At 35.8% G+C, this 14,609-nt stretch overlaps 1 protein-coding gene across 5 annotated transcripts in view; it reads left to right on the top strand.

Moving 5' to 3' along the window:
* The window catches only part of Pabp2 (poly(A) binding protein nuclear 1), a 41,674-nt gene that overhangs the window by 14,520 nt on the left and 12,545 nt on the right, over positions 1-14,609 (top strand). For 2 of the 5 annotated variants that reach the window (XM_067774399.1, XM_067774397.1), the window contains exons 2-5: positions 1,548-1,777; positions 1,970-2,368; positions 7,304-7,437; positions 7,503-7,567. In XM_067774399.1, coding sequence (XP_067630500.1) covers positions 1,679-1,777; positions 1,970-2,368; positions 7,304-7,437; positions 7,503-7,542 — 672 coding nt within the window. In that variant the 5' untranslated portion in view covers positions 1,548-1,678 and the 3' untranslated portion in view covers positions 7,543-7,567. Of the gene's footprint in view, positions 1-1,547; positions 1,778-1,969; positions 2,369-7,303; positions 7,438-7,499; positions 7,568-14,609 lie in introns of all 5 variants that reach the window. The other 3 variants (XM_067774396.1, XM_067774395.1, XM_067774398.1) reach the window with 2 other exon arrangements.

Below are 14,609 nucleotides of genomic sequence, written 5' to 3'. Positions count from 1 at the left end.
ATTACGGCAAAAAAGCCTAATTCATAAATTAAATTATATTACAATTTACTATCTTATTGCTAAGGTTTTACAATATTCAGAAATTTTTGCTTTAAAAGCTACGATTTCATTACAACTTTTTATATCTATAGGCAGTTCATTGAAACTTTTTAGACCGTTATAAAAAATATTTTGCTGATCTATTTCAGTTCTGAGTAAAGGCAGTTTGAAATTGTGTTTATTCCTTGTATTAATGTTATTGTTGTACATCCACTTGGGAAATGAAATACCATTGATATAAAGCTCTTTTTGGCAAAGATATAGCTTATTTTAAACAAAAATTTAAACAACATTTTTCAATTTTTTGTCAAGAGTCTCGATATCAGTCCACACGTCAAATTTCAACATTCTAGCTGTATTATTTACTAAATAATAAGGTTTTTTGTGTGTTTCCAAAAGGTTATATATATAAAAAATGGGCGTGGTTATCATCCGATTTCGCTAATTTTCAATACCAATCTATTCTGGGTCCAGATAAGCTCGTGTACCAAATTTGGTGAAGATATCTCAATATTTACTCAAGTTATCGTGTTAACGGACAGACGGACGGACGGGCATGGCTCAATCAAATTTTTTTTCGATACTGTTGATTTTGATATATGGAAGTCTATATCTATCTCGATTCCTTTATACCAGTACAGCCAACCGTTATCCAGTCAAAGTTAATATACTCTGTGTGCAAAGCACGCTGAGTATAAAAATGAACAATTTCCCCAAAACCTTAATTAGTATCATTATTAATATACTACTAAAAGTAGGGGGATGGAATTATTCCCCATTTTCCGTATTTCGCAAAAGCAAGAGATCCTGATTTTTAAATTTGGGAGTTTTAAAGCTCTGCCATTATTAGAGAACAAACATTTTGTAATGGAATCGTGGGTCACTTTAAACGGCGCGTCATGTAGCGGCAGCGGCGCTTCACTTTTTTCCTATTTCATCAACATTGCCGTTCATGGCCGCGCTGCGCAGTGCTGCTGCCTGTAGGTGTAAATTACTCCATAAGAATACATCCAAAGAATATCCTTCAGCTAAGCACACTAAACTACGCGGCAAAATAATATTTGCATGCAATCTTAACGAACAATTCACATAGCGGTAGCAGCACTGCGCGGCTTTTCTATGAGCGGCAATGTTTATCAAATAAGCAAAAAAGTGTATGAAACATTTTAGAAAAGTATCAACAAGTGGGAAAAATAATTTCACTTGCAAAGTGTGAAAACACCATTAGTCAAATCAAATGTCAAATTCTTATGCTTTGCTTGCAACAAAATTTGGAAGATGGCTACTTTTCATGTCAAATTGCGTTAATGTCCCTCGATCTGCCATTCTCCATAAAAACGCGCGCAATCTACATAATGCATAAGATTGTTAAACGATTCTATATGAAAAACAACTTATGTGACGGGGCCTTAATGAATTATAATAAGTTGTGCGACCAATTTGGTCTGGTAACCCTTCATTACTTGTCAAACTGAGAAAACTAAAATGAATACATAAATTCTGTACAGATTTTAACAAAACAGCAACGTTCAAATCGTGAGAGAAATTTCTGCATCTGCATAGGAAAAAAGAGAATTTGTGGACTACTGAAGTGTTTTCCCTGGTACTTGGTCGAAATTTTCAATTATCGATTACTAAAATGGCAGACGAAGATTTATCGCTGAACGAAGATCAACTACTGGACAATCTGGACGAGGCAAATTGCGAGCACGAAACAGAACTAATGAACGAAAACGAGGTAAGTATCTGAAAATGTTGCTTAATCACATACTGGCTTGGTAAACGTAGACAAAAAAAAACTGAGAAACTGCACTGCTAAGCTTTTCGAGGGTTGGTCTCTGTGTAATGAGGGACGAATGAATTAAACAAGCATCACTTTAAGTGTTCGTATGTTTTCTATATTTTCTGTCATACTTTGCTTTTTGGAAAGGAGGAAGCCAATATGCAAATCGATCCTGAACTAGAGGCAATTAAGGCTCGTGTTAAGGAAATGGAAGAGGAGGCAGAAAAAATTAAACAAATGCAGTCTGAAGTGGATAAACAAATGGCCGGTTCGACAACAGGTTTAGCTACCGTGCCATTATCGCTTGAAGAGAAACAAGAAATTGATACACGTTCTGTATACGTTGGCAACGTTGATTATGGTGCGTCAGCCGAGGAATTAGAATCACATTTTCATGGTTGTGGTACAATCAACCGCGTTACCATTTTATGCAATAAAGCTGATGGCCATCCTAAAGGGTTCGCTTATATTGAATTTGGCTCAAAAGAATTTGTTGAGACTGCACTGGCTATGAATGAGACACTGTTCAGAGGCCGGCAAATTAAGGTGTGTATACTTGTAATTATATATTTACGTCGTTATGCCACAATCAACAATGTGCCTATTTCTAATTTTCATATAATTGAAAGCAATTGGGCAATTTACAAAAGTGTCGTATTCATATAAAATTTTAAGATTTGAGTTGCCTCTAATATAAATTTTAATCTAAACATAACACATACGGGGAATAGGAGATCTTGTGAATTGCCTAAATAACATTACAAAGTAAAAACGACAGAAAAAGAAATGTAGAACTTTTAGGAACTTTAATGCTAATACCCACATAGCATATGGAAGATTGATTAAGGTATAAATCACCACCATGAGACATTTTCGACTCCTTTTGACGACTAAAAACTGTTTAATCAATTCTGCAATCAAAAGAAGACTCAAAATCGACCCTCTTATGAGTGAAATATGATTTAATGAAAAAGCAACAACAAAATGTAAAGCTATCACAAATTGATCACATTGGGGATCGAAATATGATTGAGTAAACAATTTTTGTCTGCTTTACATTTTGTTGTTGCTTTTTCAATAAATCATATTTCACTCATAAGAGGCAGTCGATTCGAGTCTTCTTTTGATCGCAAAAGCTTTAAAACAAAGTTAAAATTATTCCCACAAGACTCATAAATGATGGTAAATATGACTCGAAAAAGACTAAATACTGATTAGAAATATGGGTTAAAAGAGGCTCACCAAGTGTAGTCGCGCGTGGGCTACCATTTTTTCCCGACGAGGGAGTCTTTTTCTGATCAGAAAATTAGCGCATATATGCTTCTTTTGATCATGCTGGTGACCCGAAAGACTCAAATATGATTAATAATTTCAAAAAATGCTGGGTGGGTACATTTCTGTAATTATTATCAGGGCTGCCAACCGCCTCGAAAATGGAAGGGGTTCGGTTGGCTACCTCTGAATCGCCGAACCGTTTCGGTTCAAGTGGTTCAAACGTTTAATACTAAGTTTTGATAGTATACAAGCTTTGAAATTCGTCACTTCGGAACTGTGTGCAACCAACCATCGATATGTACCTACTAAGCATACAAATTTATTGAGATCGAATCCATGTATGTATTTATTTATAAAACTTATCAAAACGGTTTGTTGATTATTATAAAATGTAAGGCCCGAAAATGGTAGAATGCATGACTATACCTATAGGGAATATCTACAACGCATATATTCTGCACATAGAAAGTAGTCATATTTTTAATCTAACTGTAGTGTAATAATGTGCAAGTTTCAAGAGGGTGTTCCGATTTTTTTCCATACACCGCATGAACAAAATTTGTTTTTATATGGGAGATAAATTCTATCTCTTGAGCTAAAAACGCGTGCTGAATTCCTGTATAAACCTCTTACATGTCTTTTTAACGCATCCCTAAAGAAAGCGATATTTCCCAGGAAGTGGACGGAGTCTTTTATAATACCACTTTACAAAAGTGGGAATAGATCATGTGTTTCAAATTGCCGAGGAATAGCAAAGCTTAGTGCTATACCTAAACTCTTTGAATTGATCGTCACAAAGCAACTAGATCATAGGGTATCCTCAATCATTGACTTGTCTCAACATGGTTTTTGCTCGGGCAAATCAACCGTGACTAACTTGCTTGAGTTTACAACTCATGTGCAGAACGGATTTAAGGCTAATAGCGAAATTGATGTAATTTATACTTATTTTAGTAAAGGTTTTGATAAAGTTTCCCATTCGCTTCTGCTGTTCAAACTCGATCGTTTTGGCTTCCCGCCTCAGTTTCTATCTTAAATATCCTCATACTTGATGAATAGAAACCAAACAGTTATATTTAATAACTGTAGGTCAGAAGCTATAAATGTTACTTCTGGTGTTCCTGTTGTTGTTGTTGTTGTAGCGATTAGGTTACTCCCCGAAGGCTTTGGGGAGTGTTATCGATGTGATGGTCCTTTGTCGGATACAGATCCGACACGCTCCGGTAACACAGCACCATTAAGGTGCTGGCCCGACCATCTCGGGAACGATTTATATGGCCACATTAAACCTTCAGGCCATCCCTCCCTCCCCACCCCCAAGTTCCATGAGGAGCTTGGGGTCGCCAGAGCCTCGTCTGTTAGTGAAACGGGATTCGCCGCTCGAAGGTGAGGTTGACAATTAGGTTGGAGAAGCTATATATTTATTTATTTATTTATTTATTTGTTAGTCTACAAATTTTACAATCAATCAGACTAAATATGAATTAATGAATGAACATAAATGCGGATTACAGTGTAAAATTAACAAGTATACATAGTGAGCAAAATTATATTATAAAATATGTATATACATATATTATTGAATCAGTTGTCGGGATGGACTGTGATGCCGAGCAACGGAATTGATTATCAGTGCTGACGGAATGGACGTGATTTCGAGCAGCTGATGTATGTTTAACACACAATAGAAGGGCTGCGATGTGTGGGAGGTTGGAAAGGACGTGATTCCAAGCCACCCGCCCAAAGTAACTATTGATTATTAGTGCTGTCGGAATGGACGTGATTTCCAGCAGCTGATGTATATTAACACACAATGAGTAGGGCAGTGATGTGTGGGAGGTTGGAAAGGACGTGATTCCAAGCCACCCGCCCAAAGTAACTATTGATTATTAGTGCTGTCGGAATGGACGTGATTTCGAGCAGCTGATGTATATTTAACACACAATGAGTAGGGCTGCGATGTGTGGGAAGTTGGAAAGGACGTGATTCCAAGCCACCCGCCCAAAGTAACTGGAGCAGGTAACCGATTTAGTTTAACATGTGATTTTGAAACAGTTATGAGTTCAAGGCAGTGAGTATATATTTTTTTATACTGTAAAGTGTGTCGCAAGTATCAATACTATTGCAGTGATTATTGAAATCTTGACACAGACAACGAAGAGGTTCATGCATTTGAAAATTCGATCTACATGTATTTAAATATAGCGGTTGGAAATACCGAGAGGGCCTAAAAGGGACATTAAACATCACCTCGCCAAGCAGAAATGGACTGTTTATCATCCCCCTTAATAGTTTTACCATAAATAAAACGCCAAGCATCACAACCCCTTGAATCCCTTCTGGTGTTCCTCAAGGCAGCCACCTTGGTCCAGTGCTGTTTCTGCTGTTCATTAACGACCTTCCAAATGTTTTGAAGTACTGCAAGCCGCTAATGTACGCTGATGATTTCAAACTTATTATGCCTATCCGCTGATGATTTCAAACTTATTATGCCTATCCGCTCACCTGTGTACAGATCAAATCTACAATCGGATCTGAATAGCCTAGTCGTATGGTATAGTGTAAATGTAATGTCACTGAACCTGCCGAAGTGCAAGTTCATGTGCTTTACAAGGAAATCATACCAATCCTACGAGTACATGATTGATGATTACACAATTAACCAAGTCATTAGTTTTGTAGACCTTGGGGTTACGATGGACCCTAAACTCGACTTTAAATTGCACATAGAAGGTTGCGTGAACCGAGCCAAAGGGACTTTGGCGTCGTTGGAATCACGTCCTTTCCAACCTCCCACACATCGCAGCCCTGCTTGTTGTGTGTCAAATATACATCAGCTGCTCGAAATCACGTCTTATCACCAGCTTCAGTAACTTTGGGCGGGTGGCTTGGAATCACGTCCTTTCCAACCTCCCACACATCGCAGCCCTACTTGTTATGTGTCAAATATACATCAGCTGCTCGATATCACGTCCATTCCGACAGCACTAATAAGCAATCCCCGTTGCTCGGCATCACAGTCCATCCCGACAACTGATTTAATAGTGTATATACATATTTTATAATATAATTTTTTTCAATTTGTATGCTTCTTTAATTTATCGGTAATCCGTACAATATTTAGTCTGATTAATTGTTAAATTTGTATACTAATAAATAAATAAATAAATATGGACAACACCCTCGGGTAAATTTTTTTTGAAAAATTAACGGCAATTCTCATCTACTTAAAATTTGCACACTATTTCACTACGATTGAATGAACTTCAAGACTGCACATTCAGAACTATTCTAAAAGCTGTTAATAAAAAGTTTCGAAAATTGATAAACATTTGATGAATTTCACTTTAAAATTTTTATAATTATACATATGTGTGGGGTTTGTGTTATAGTTCGGACTATGTTAAAATGAAAAATGAAAAAGCTCTTTCATATACAAAGTTGTTATGCACGGGGTTTTAAACTCATTTCGTAAATTTGTTTATTTTTTCACAAGCTTTTGACCACAGGCGCAAACAGACGCTATTACTATCAAAAGTGACAACTCACGGCGTTGCCATGTATGCAATTTTATCTTAGAGTTGTATTTTCAAGCAAAGTGGTGAATTAAATAAGTGATTTTTGCTTAAACTTTATTTTGAACGAACCGAACCATTTTTTTTGAATGGTTTTCAGAACGGTTCGGTTTGTGGTTCGGTTCAAAGCCCCAAAATAGCGGGTGGTTCGGTTCAGGAACCGGTTCGGTTCGAACCGTTTTGAAGCCCTGATTATAATTTACTCAATAACTAAACAAGTACTTATTTTGCAATTTCCAGTGAAAGATAAAACTTGGTTTTAAATTTGATGTTTACTTTTAATTAATTTTAATCAAATTTCTCCCATTTCATTTATACACTTTACTATGGACGGTAGTATAGTACAATAAGTTCAATTTTTACTTGTCGAGTAGTACTGAATAAATCACTAAACAACAAAAATTAAAGTAAATACTTTAAAATCACACTACACGTCAACTACTTATCGAGTAGTAACTTGTCGTACAACAAGGATTAATCTGGAATCCCCCAACAAACCCAAAAAAAAAAAAAGTGCTATTTGTGCATCGACAATCATTTTTGTTTCTGGCATAATTTCTTTGAATATGCCTAAATAAAGTTAGATATATGAATTTGTTGTAATAATTGTATGTAACGATGTTTATTGTAGGTCATGTCAAAGCGCACTAATCGCCCTGGACTCTCGACGACAAATCGTTTTGCACGCGGCAGTTTCCGTGGTCGAGGAGCACGTATTTCACGTGCTTGCTGTCATACGTCTTTCCGTGGCTCACGTCGTCCAATGTAAGCTTGCTGAAAATAATAATTAACTCATTTAATTCACTAATTTACTGCTTTTGTTCCAGAAGGGGTTATCGCGGACGTGCAAATTACTACGCACCGTACTGATTAATGTTTTATTCTTATTTCTAAGGTAAGCTGAAATAATTTGTTTTATTATTTTTTTAAAATAATTTCCCAAAACTAATTGGCAGCTAACTCCATTACTCATAATAAAACCAATAACTGAGCTTTATATTAGAATAATAGAAAGACAACCTTACTGATGTAAGGTTAATGTTGAAAAATAGTTGCCATATATGTATGTAATACTTCTATATTGCTACTACAGGCTGGGCACAATCACAAACATCTGAGTACCGCTATATTGCTGTTAAATTGTTTTTGTATTCAATAAGCGTAAAAGCGTAAAAAAATATTTTTTTCCTGCCACACTTAGGCTGCTACAATCACAAAAATTTTGTAGGTTGTCTTTTTTGATTTCGAATTCAAAACTCATTTTACTAGCAATATAGGAGTATTACATACATATATGAATTATGCTTTCGAGTGATAATAAACACAACCGGAAGCCATTAGGCGATCTGTTTAGAATAGGCTCAAACTAATTCGTATATATATATATATATATATATATATATATATATATATACATTGAGGTGCGCCTTATTGGTATGGACAAATTTTCGAAATTGTATAAAAGAACTTAAATCACAAGTAAGGGTCAGATGCCTTTGAAATTTAAGTTTTAGAAACTTCGAGGAGTCAACATGAACGGGGATTTTTTTAAATATTGCCTTTTTTTCTGTAAGAAAATCCATTTTCCCAAAATCTTTAGCTAATGGAATTTTTTACGGGTTGGGATGGTTTTTAATTTTAAATACTGAAACAGTTTTTTTATTTCCACTTCGGGTTGTCTCACCTATCGATTAATACCAAAAAAGTTTTACCTGCACCTCAAAACAAAGTCTGACAATTTGGAAATTGGTGCTGATCTCTTTACATACGATCACGAATCGAATACGATACGAAAGAAAGTTACGTGCTACCTCTCGATCTATTTTGTATGAATTGCTCTTTTTAGGACCAAAAAAAACGTTCGAACATATTTTACAGTCATAGTAGATACCAAAGAGCATAAATTAACAAGAGACATCACTTAACATGTTTGCTTCGAACCCAAACTACTCGCTGATTTAGATTGTGGTTACTGACATATCTTTTTAAGGCTGTCCGCAAAAACACGGCGAAAACCACGGTTACCAGTTCGGACTTCGTTTGGTGCGCTGGTACCTTTTTGTCAATTTTGGTGCTTTTTAAGGAAGTAGCCACGATTTTGATATTTTTGTCCTTTTCACTACTGCACAGATTCAAAAATCGTTCAATCATTTAATAGCAGCAGAACAAAGGCAATTCCGGCACATAAAGACGTAATGTCGGATTTTCCAAAAAACAAATTTTGTATACATGTAATTGGTGAAACAACGGACTTATCAGAACGAGAGGTCTATTTTTGGTGGTTAACTGTTTCGATCGATTAAAAAACAAATTTTTTCATAGATTTTAGTAACTCAATTAGAGCCTAATAAAAGTGATACCAACACTGAATTAAAAACTTATTTCAAAATCACGTTTGCCTCGGTAATTTTATAAAGCTTGCCATTGATGGGAGCCAATAAGATGACCAGCGAAAAAATTAATTGAAAACAAAATTTTACATTTAGTGCATTCAGGCGAATTGACTTGAACTAGGTGACCTGTCTGCAAAATGGCTGAGTTTGTACCCCTTTTTTATTCTGTACGAAATATTGCCCCGATTTTGTTATGCCACGATTTGTATGCTGCCACGGCTTTGTTATAAGAAATAATCTCATTAATTCTCATACATCAGATGATGAATAGCACTGTGATATTGAAATATCTTGAGACTTATTTATGTGTATGGGCAAGTCTGGGTTCCTGACGGGACATTTTCATGTATTTTATGAGAATCTTCCCGAAGCTTTGGCGAAATTTTACATTCCTTAGACGAGAGGCTGATGCTCGTAGATTAACGAACGCGACAATGTTTACTCAATTAACAACACTATATGACATTGAAAATATATTATTTTCAAGATATACCTCAAGTTTTAGGTCTAGTCTAGTATACAAAATCTGCATACTTGGATCATATACGCCCTCAAAATCCGGAGTTGGGGTCCAAAACCCCATTTTTATTAACGGAGACATCTACAGTCATATAACTTTCCATCTGTTTATTCCTCCATGTATTTTTACGTCATTGAAATTAAAAAATTTTTGTGCTTGCAACGATGCACAAATGTAGGTTCAATTGACAGAAATATAGGAGAAGCAGCATAAAATAAACCCAAAACTTGAATTATGCATTTTGAGTAACCGTTTCCTTTACCATTTTGCTTGTCACTAATCGACAAATATTTTAACTGCATTCATACACTACATTCAAAAGAAAAATGCTAGGTAGTTTGACTGCTTCCTTTTGTTTGTGCATATGCAATCGTTGACTAAACCAACCTCAATTAATCTTTAAAACATTCATCCTAGACTAATCGCATTTTTTGCAGAGCTTATGGTTTTTATGAAAAAAATTAGTAAAACTCTTGAAAAGTTGCCTTTAACTTTTATTCTTAGCTTTAAAAAATTTTATTTCGCTTCTTTTAGCCTTTAATTTTTGTACATATATCCTTTTTTATACAAAGAAGTTCTGGCAACACTGCTCTAGTGTTTTGACATGCGGCGAAAATTAAAACGAAAAGTAGGAAGCAACTGTCAGTAACCCCAAACTTTTGTAGCGAGTGTTTGATATCAAACATACGAACTGACGTTTCTTGTTATGTATGCTCTGATATTTGGTAGATACAAAAACGTCGAACTGGTTGTAAAAATACCAAAAAATGATCCATCCACGTTCAATAACTCGTTCACTTATGTATGTATATTATCATGCAGAGTACGATTTAAGTAGTACGATAACGTATGTTATGTTCCGAAACGTTTTCACATGACGGGCCATATAATCACGGATGTTACGATTTGGCCACAGGATTTGCAAAATTGATATTTATATTTCAAACAACAGATTCGAAAAAGTGAGGCTATTTATTATTGACATCACTTTTATTATTGCATTATGGTGATGACACGTGAAATACATATTGATTAATAAGTAGCCCGGTAAACCGTTTCCAAAAATAACTTGTAAAGTATACATTTACAAAAATAACAAACTCGGCCTTGAAGACAAATTATCATAATAATTTTCAAAAAAAATTTCCTTAAAAAAAAAATCACTGATAAGGTCTGTGATTCCACCATGATAATGGCTTAGTGAATGAAAGCTGTAGGTATGTCTTCAGTCTAGAGTACGAAATCTGTAGAAAAAATATCCAACGACTTTGTATGTTATTTCTCACTATACCTTTTCAGGCGTTTTTCTGATATAATGAAATGTACTTCAGAATACTAATTAAGTTGTACATCAAAAATTGGAAAATTATTTATTTGGTTTTTGGCCGTTAGTACATGTTGAGTTCAAACGCCGGTTTTTAAATAAACACACTTCAAAATATGTCCTCTAACGGGAGTCCAAGGAATCTTGCAGTTTCGACAGGGGTGGACCGTAATGAGAGGGGGGGGTTAGAGGCGTTGGTTCCACATTACAATTAAAAGAGATGGTTGGTGTCATGTGGGACACATTGCAAGCGGGGCATACATTTTGTATGTCGGGGTTGATTCTGGATAGGTAAAAGTTTAACCTGTTCAGGTATCCAGATCGGAGTTGAGCTAGAGTGACTCGCGTTTCCTTGGGGAGTATGCGTTCCTCTTCCGCAAGTTTCGGGTACTGTTCTTTGAGTACCGGATTCACCGGGCAATTCCTGGCATAAAGGTCCGACGCCTGTTTGTAGAGTTCGCTGAGGACCTGCTTGTGTTTTTTGGCTTCATACGGCTGAGCTCTCAGGTGCCGTATTTCCTATAATGCTTACGGAGAATACTCCTTAAGCCCCTGGGCGGTGTTGGCTCGTCAATCAGATGTCTGTTCGGAAGCCCAGGTTTCTGGGTATTCAACAGGAACTGTTCGGTTAGCATCTCATTTCTCTCCCTGATGGGGAGTATTCTCGCCTCATCATGTAGATGGTGTTCTGGGGATATAAGAAGACAACCCGTGGCGGTTCTGAGGGCAGTATTTTGGCAGGCCTGTAGCTTCTTCCAGTGAGTGGTCTTTAGACTTGGGGACGCGTAGCATGCAATCGGCTTTCCAATTGCTTTGTAAGTGGTAATGAGCGTTTCTTTATCTTTTCCCCAAGTACTGGCAGCAAGAGATTTGAGGATTTTATTACGGCTCTGGATTTTCGGTACAATTGCGGCGGCATTCTCACCAAAATGTAGATCTTGATCATCGGCGTAGGAAACGATAGTAACTCCTGGTGGCGATATGTAGAAGTTAAACAAAAGTGGGGATAGGACACCACCCTCTGGCACCCTCAGTCTGAACTAGTCATCAGAAATCTTAAGGTCTGTTTGAAGACGAAATATGGAAAATAATTTAAATTTAAATAAAAACGTTTTCAAGTTTTTTATTAAAAAAAACGGCCTTTGAGCTCAACAAAATATGTAGATGAGGACCCGTATCGTGTTTTATCACGGATCGAAAATCAGCTATGGAATCCTAACATACGATCACGGATCGAAAAGGGGTTTAACACAAGCGATAAAAATAAGGATATCCAAATATTTTTGAAAAAAAAAATAATATATTATGGATTTTGTGAGTACGCATTGTCCCTAGTTCACATATTTCATTAATCCAATGCACCATTTCGGAGCTAAAGTGATTTAAAAAACGCCATTCGATCACGGATCGTATGTCACGTTTCGGCCCCAGTTTCACTTAAGCTTTAGATATTTAACGGTTAAACTTTTTTTTAAATGGCAATCAATTATGGATATTACGAATAGGATTTGTCCCATCTCACATATGTTATTACTCCGATTCATCATATTAGAGCTTTTGTGATTTCAAAAATAGTTTTCTATCACGGATCGTAACACGACACGGGCCCAGTTCTTATAAACCATATAATTTCAGAATAAACAGTTGCACTTCAGAAGCTGTAAAATGTGCTTCAAAATAGTTATTTAAACTTGGGAAAGGTAAAATTTATTTCAGAACGCAAAATTCTACTTTTAGAAACCCTAAGAAATGCAGAGTAGTTGCAATACAGCGACCAAGCTGTTAAGCTGTAGACGCATGTCGTTGGCTAAAAAATGGAATTAATCCAGCAAATATTCGGAGTCATAAATGAATCAAAAAGGAACCCAAGATGGGAGCGCTTACGCTCTTTATGAGCTCATTTACGAGTCCAATATTAATGCTATTCCCTTCTTGCGCTGGTCGTCCGAGCCTATTTCCATATACGATATTCGTAACGTTGGACTCCTTACGGACTCGATTTTGAACTTTTTCGGAGCCATTTGTGAGGCATAAAAGTCATACATATATTGTAATTTTTTTTTAATTACACCTTTTTGACATTTGGATAAGCATATTAAAAAAGACTAAAATAGAGAAGCTGAATAGGGGTAAGTGTCCATATGAACGGCATAGGCAAGGAGACAACAATGCTTTGAAAATCCACCAGAAAATGTCTTGAGTACTTACACTTCTGGGATCCAATGAAAAGAGACGGTCAACAATAATAAAATAAACCAAGCCCGTGTCAATGTTCAAGAGGAAAACAGAAAACGTTCAAACAAATTTTGTACATAATAAAATTTTTATTCAAATGAAAAATTTTCTATAATCAAATATGAATATTTGTACAAAGTTGCCTCGTTTCCTAGCAAACGGCCATGATGCAATAAAACAGACAGGTGAAGTAAATAGCACAAAATGGAGTCGCAATATTGTTTTTTTTTTTAGTATCGTACCAAATACTACACTAATGCTGTTCTGAAACATGAAGTAACGCCTGCGGTCTGTATTTCCTTTTGTCGACAGTCGTTATTTTCTTTTTATACATGAAATATGGCCCGTTGTCATTACTTGCAATTCTTTGGCGTTAATTCCAAGGGAATTATTTCACTGCATCAGAACAACAAAGCTTTTTAGAGGAAAAAAGAAGGTTTTGATCAACGGAACGCGGAATGACAGGATCTTCAGAGTATCACATTGTCCACAACTAAGAAATATGGAAACAGGCCGTTCACGTCCATGAGACGACTGACAATTTGGAAAAATATCATGAAGATACGGATGAGTATCTGGGAAACTAACAATACGAAAATTTGGGATTGACCATATACGGTCCCAAGAGCAAATATTTATGTAGACCAACCGTGAAGAGGTAGGCTCATCAAGTAGAAAGAGGTTGATGATGTAAATGGGAACGTTTGCTTAAAAAAATCGGAACTTATAGATTTACCTGATGGCAAAAGCATTGTCTTACAAGATCCTTATTTTAAACAGTTCCTGCTAACCTTGGAAATGTTTAGAACAACATAAAATAGTTCCAGCCTTATGTTGAATTCGACAGGCGTTGTTGGGGCAAAAGATATCTTATTTGGATCAACTTACTGATTAATCAAAACTTGAAAAAGAGACTGCGACAATCATCAGAGTAATTAAATCTTTAGAATTTATTATCTTCAAGCTATGTGCCAGTTGGTACCAAATTTAAAACTACTATAGCTCATCTTCCTCAACATTCATTGTGAACTTATATATAGAATGTAAATATACTTGATAACTAGGGCTGTGAACTGCATCCGGATTTTTCAACTATCCAGATAAACCGGATATTCGAATAATCGGATAGCTAAGCAAAAAATCCGGATATTCGGATATCCGGATTCGTAAATGGAAAATCCGGATATCCGTATGTCCGGATATTGGAATATAAAAGATGAATATCTGCATATGAGAATTGAACGAAGCAAACATCGAAAAATTATTTACAAAATATGTTTGTAGATTATTAAATTAACGTCAAAAATTAAAAAGCTACAATTTTACAAACATCAACAATTTCACAAAGCGTCAATTTAAACTAATAATGAGTGCTAAAATGGTCAGCAAGATTTGGTATCATTTCCAAAAAAGTGAAAATAAGAACAGTGCCATTTGTTTATATTTTGAAAAAAAAAAACGCTAC

Source organism: Eurosta solidaginis, chromosome 3, assembly GCF_040869045.1.
Source record: "Eurosta solidaginis isolate ZX-2024a chromosome 3, ASM4086904v1, whole genome shotgun sequence".
NCBI lineage: Eukaryota > Metazoa > Arthropoda > Insecta > Diptera > Tephritidae > Eurosta > Eurosta solidaginis.
Note: the sequence above shows the minus strand (reverse complement) of the source record. Positions and strands in the feature narration are given on the sequence as shown.